General features: G+C 33.6%; 1 protein-coding gene across 1 annotated transcript in view; it reads left to right on the forward strand.

The window, feature by feature from the left end:
* Positions 1 to 1,471: 1,471 nt before the first annotated feature.
* The window catches only part of LOC106468063 (actin-interacting protein 1-like), a gene marked incomplete at its 5' end in the record, with an annotated part of 36,368 nt that continues 34,462 nt past the window's right edge, over positions 1,472 to 3,377 (forward strand). The window contains one exon of the mRNA XM_013928462.2: positions 1,472 to 1,549. Within this exon, the coding sequence (XP_013783916.1) occupies positions 1,472 to 1,549 (78 nt within the window). The remainder of the gene's footprint in view (positions 1,550 to 3,377) is intronic.

Below are 3,377 nucleotides of genomic sequence, written 5' to 3' on the forward strand. Positions count from 1 at the left end.
GTGTTCCAAAACGAGACATTATTTTCTTGACGACCTAATATTTTTATGTGTGCCCCCCAGTGGCACAGCAGTATGTCTGTGGACTCACAATGCTAGGAACTGGGTTTTGATGCCCATTGTGTAGCTTTGTGCTTAATTACAAACAAACAAACCTAAACCTATTTTTATGCAATTTTGTGATAAACAAAACCTGGAACTTTGCATTATATATTTAAAAATGTACTTAATTAAGACATAGAAAATTGTTTGCTTCTAACTGTTATCAGTTATCCAAGTAAAATAAATAAAACTAATCTACTATTGATGGTTAAGTCCAAGTCTCTGAAGGTCCGTTTGGTTTCTACAAAATGTTACCTTTCTTGGACATGGCTATAAATGAGATGTGTTCTTACCTTGTCTCTGCTAATTAGTTTCCTACTATTTTTTGATAACTCCAATAAATGTTGCAACCATTTTAACACTAAAATTTATTTGCAGTGTAAATTTATTTGTTATTTTTTTTGCTTAAATTACAGGTAGACAAACACATTTCAATGAGTTTATCAACCAGTACGTGGCTGAGAGGGAAAGGCATAAATAGATAATTGATTTTGTGATTTAAAAAAAATTTTTTTCAGTACAGCTGGAAATAAAAATTTACTTTTAATGAAAACAATGCTCTTACTTTATGTCTGTATCAGAATTGTGATTGTATTTTTAAATATAGATCAATACATCTTGAAAATGGAGAAGAAAGAACTGTGTGTGCAGTAATCATGTATACACTTCTTGTGGATTAAGTTTGATTTGGAATTAAATATCATTCTTTCTTTCAAATGTGCAACACAAACTTCTTAGTTTCATAGAGCTGTAGCTCAGGGGGTGGTGCCAGTCTTCCCCCACTAAGAGGATTGCACCTTACTTCTTAGGGACACAAGTACTATGGTTCTTAGGAAGTGAACCAATTTTAAGAGTTAGCATCTCACATTGGGTGTTGGAGCTACAGGGTATGCTAAGGATTATTTTTAGGTAGCTTCAGCCTCAGCAAACCCTCTACCACCACCATATTATAGTTTTCTCCACTGTTAACCATGAATATTGAGTGACACTTGGAATTTGAAATCTAACGGGCATAAGTATGTAAATTGAATCTTGTTATCTTTCTTGTGAATTTTTGTATTCTGGACTTTAGAACATTCTGCTCTATTGAACAACAGACCTGGAGTTAAACTTATGTTTGTTTCCATTTTTACTGTGCTCTAGTAACAAATGTTTGCTCAATATAACAAATGTATTACTTATGATTTGATGATAATATCGTTGGATGTTATTTCAGTTAACTGAGTGCACTTAATCTGGTTTACAGTTATTATTTATATCTCAAAGAAAGAGTTTGTTCTCTGTTGTTGTGCACTATGTCATTGTTATTATCCTGCTCCTAATTTTATTTAACTTACATTTTAAATGCTCATTTGTAGTTCTTTATGTGTAGGACCACACCCGGTTTGTCCAGAGTGTCAGATATTCTCCAAATGGAGAGCTGTTTGCTACTGCAGGATTTGATGGAAAGGTAAGTTTGTCCCTAGTTTATAAATAATACAGAGACTGATACGAATGTTTTCCATTTTATACAATAAATGCTATCAAATACATTTTACTTTTAAAATATTTTTCAAATTGACAAGATATTCTTATAGACAAATTAATGGTACAAAATGTAAAATATTGATTGTTTTGTTCCAGTTTTCTGTCATTTGCAATTAGTGATTGTTGCCTTGCAGAAGCTTACCCAAGGAAAAGTTAAACAAAATAGTAAATACCATTTTAATATGAGAAGTTTTGAAAAAAGTAATGATATCCTAAAATCACTAAGTAACAACAAAATATGTTTACAAAAACATTTCCAAACTTTATTTTATTTATTACTTGCTGGAGTACCCGTCTCTTAGATGGAAGTTATGGAACTTCATGATTAATAAAAGGTTATCTTAGAACATGAAAAGTTGCTTCCCTTATGTGTAATTGTAAAAAATACAAAAATGCCCATAAAAACTGCAAAATGCAAAATGTGAAACCACACGTTTGCATGTATCTCCCGAAGGACCCAATGAACCTTCATACCAAATTTAGGGAAGATCCATCAACAGGGGGCAAAGTAGTGATAAAAACCGCTCAACACAAAATACAAAACTGAAATTTTGTATGCATCTCTCCCCATGGACCCAATGAACCTCCATACCAATTTTGGTGAAGAACCATCCACACCCTGCAAAGTAGTTACATGGACAGACAACAGACAGTACTATTATATTTATGTAGATTATTGTAATAACAGTTTTAAAACAATATAGGACCTGGCACAACCTGGTGGTTAGGGTGCTCAACTCCCAGAATGCAGGTCACAGGATTGAAATCATGCACTGAAAATGGTTGTCCTTTCAGCAATGGGGACATTATAATGTGATAGTCATTCTCACTGTCTGTTGGTAAATAGTAGTTCAAGAACTGGTAGTGGGGGGGGGGGAGGGGGAGGGGTGACTAGTTGCTTTCCCTCTAGTCTGTCACTTCAAAATTAGAGGCCCCTAAAGGTTCAGCAGTAAATCTGAAGGCTTATAATGCTAAAAACTGGTTTTCAATATCTGTGGTTGGTGCATAAACAGCCCATTGTGTAGCTTTAAACAACGACTAAACAAATAAATCAAAATTAGGGCAGATAATCCTTGAGTAGCTTTATGTATAATTCAACTAAAAACAAACAAACTAGAGAATATAGTTTTTTAATCTACAATAGAATGCAATATCACATGCAAAGTAGAATAGGTGAGTTTTATGTGACATTCAATATTTTGATTAATAAGATCAAATTTGATAAAAAGTATTGTGTTGCAGAAGAAATACTTTTATTTTTTTGTGATATATCTTTATTTATTGCTGCTTATGTATTTCAATGCTGTTATAGATATTGTGATAAATATTTTAAAGAAGTGAAAATTGAGGCTGCAACTCGTACTCTGTTCATTAGGCACTGTTTTCATGGCAGGAAATTCACCTTGGCAACTGCTGCCATATTTTTCAAAATCAGAAAATCACCAAAATCCATGTTCATGATGGCGACACTTTGGTATCCCTTTGGCCATCATACTCTCACAATCTAAATTTGTATTGCATACCGCAGTAAAGAGAAAACTATTGGGGATCACAAACACTGGACTTACAACCTACAGAGACTACTTTGTTACAAATAACATATCACACAAAATGCATGTAGTGGAGGGAGTGAAGTTTTATTTTGATCGGCAGTAAAACATTCGTGCAGTTTGTTGAGTCATACCATAGATCGGCAGTAAAACATTCGTGCAGTTTGTTGAGTCATACCATAGATCGGCAGTAAAACATTC

The sequence above is a fragment of the Limulus polyphemus genome, unplaced genomic scaffold (genome assembly GCF_000517525.1).
Source record: "Limulus polyphemus unplaced genomic scaffold, Limulus_polyphemus-2.1.2 Scaffold2854, whole genome shotgun sequence".
Taxonomy (NCBI): domain Eukaryota; kingdom Metazoa; phylum Arthropoda; class Merostomata; order Xiphosura; family Limulidae; genus Limulus; species Limulus polyphemus.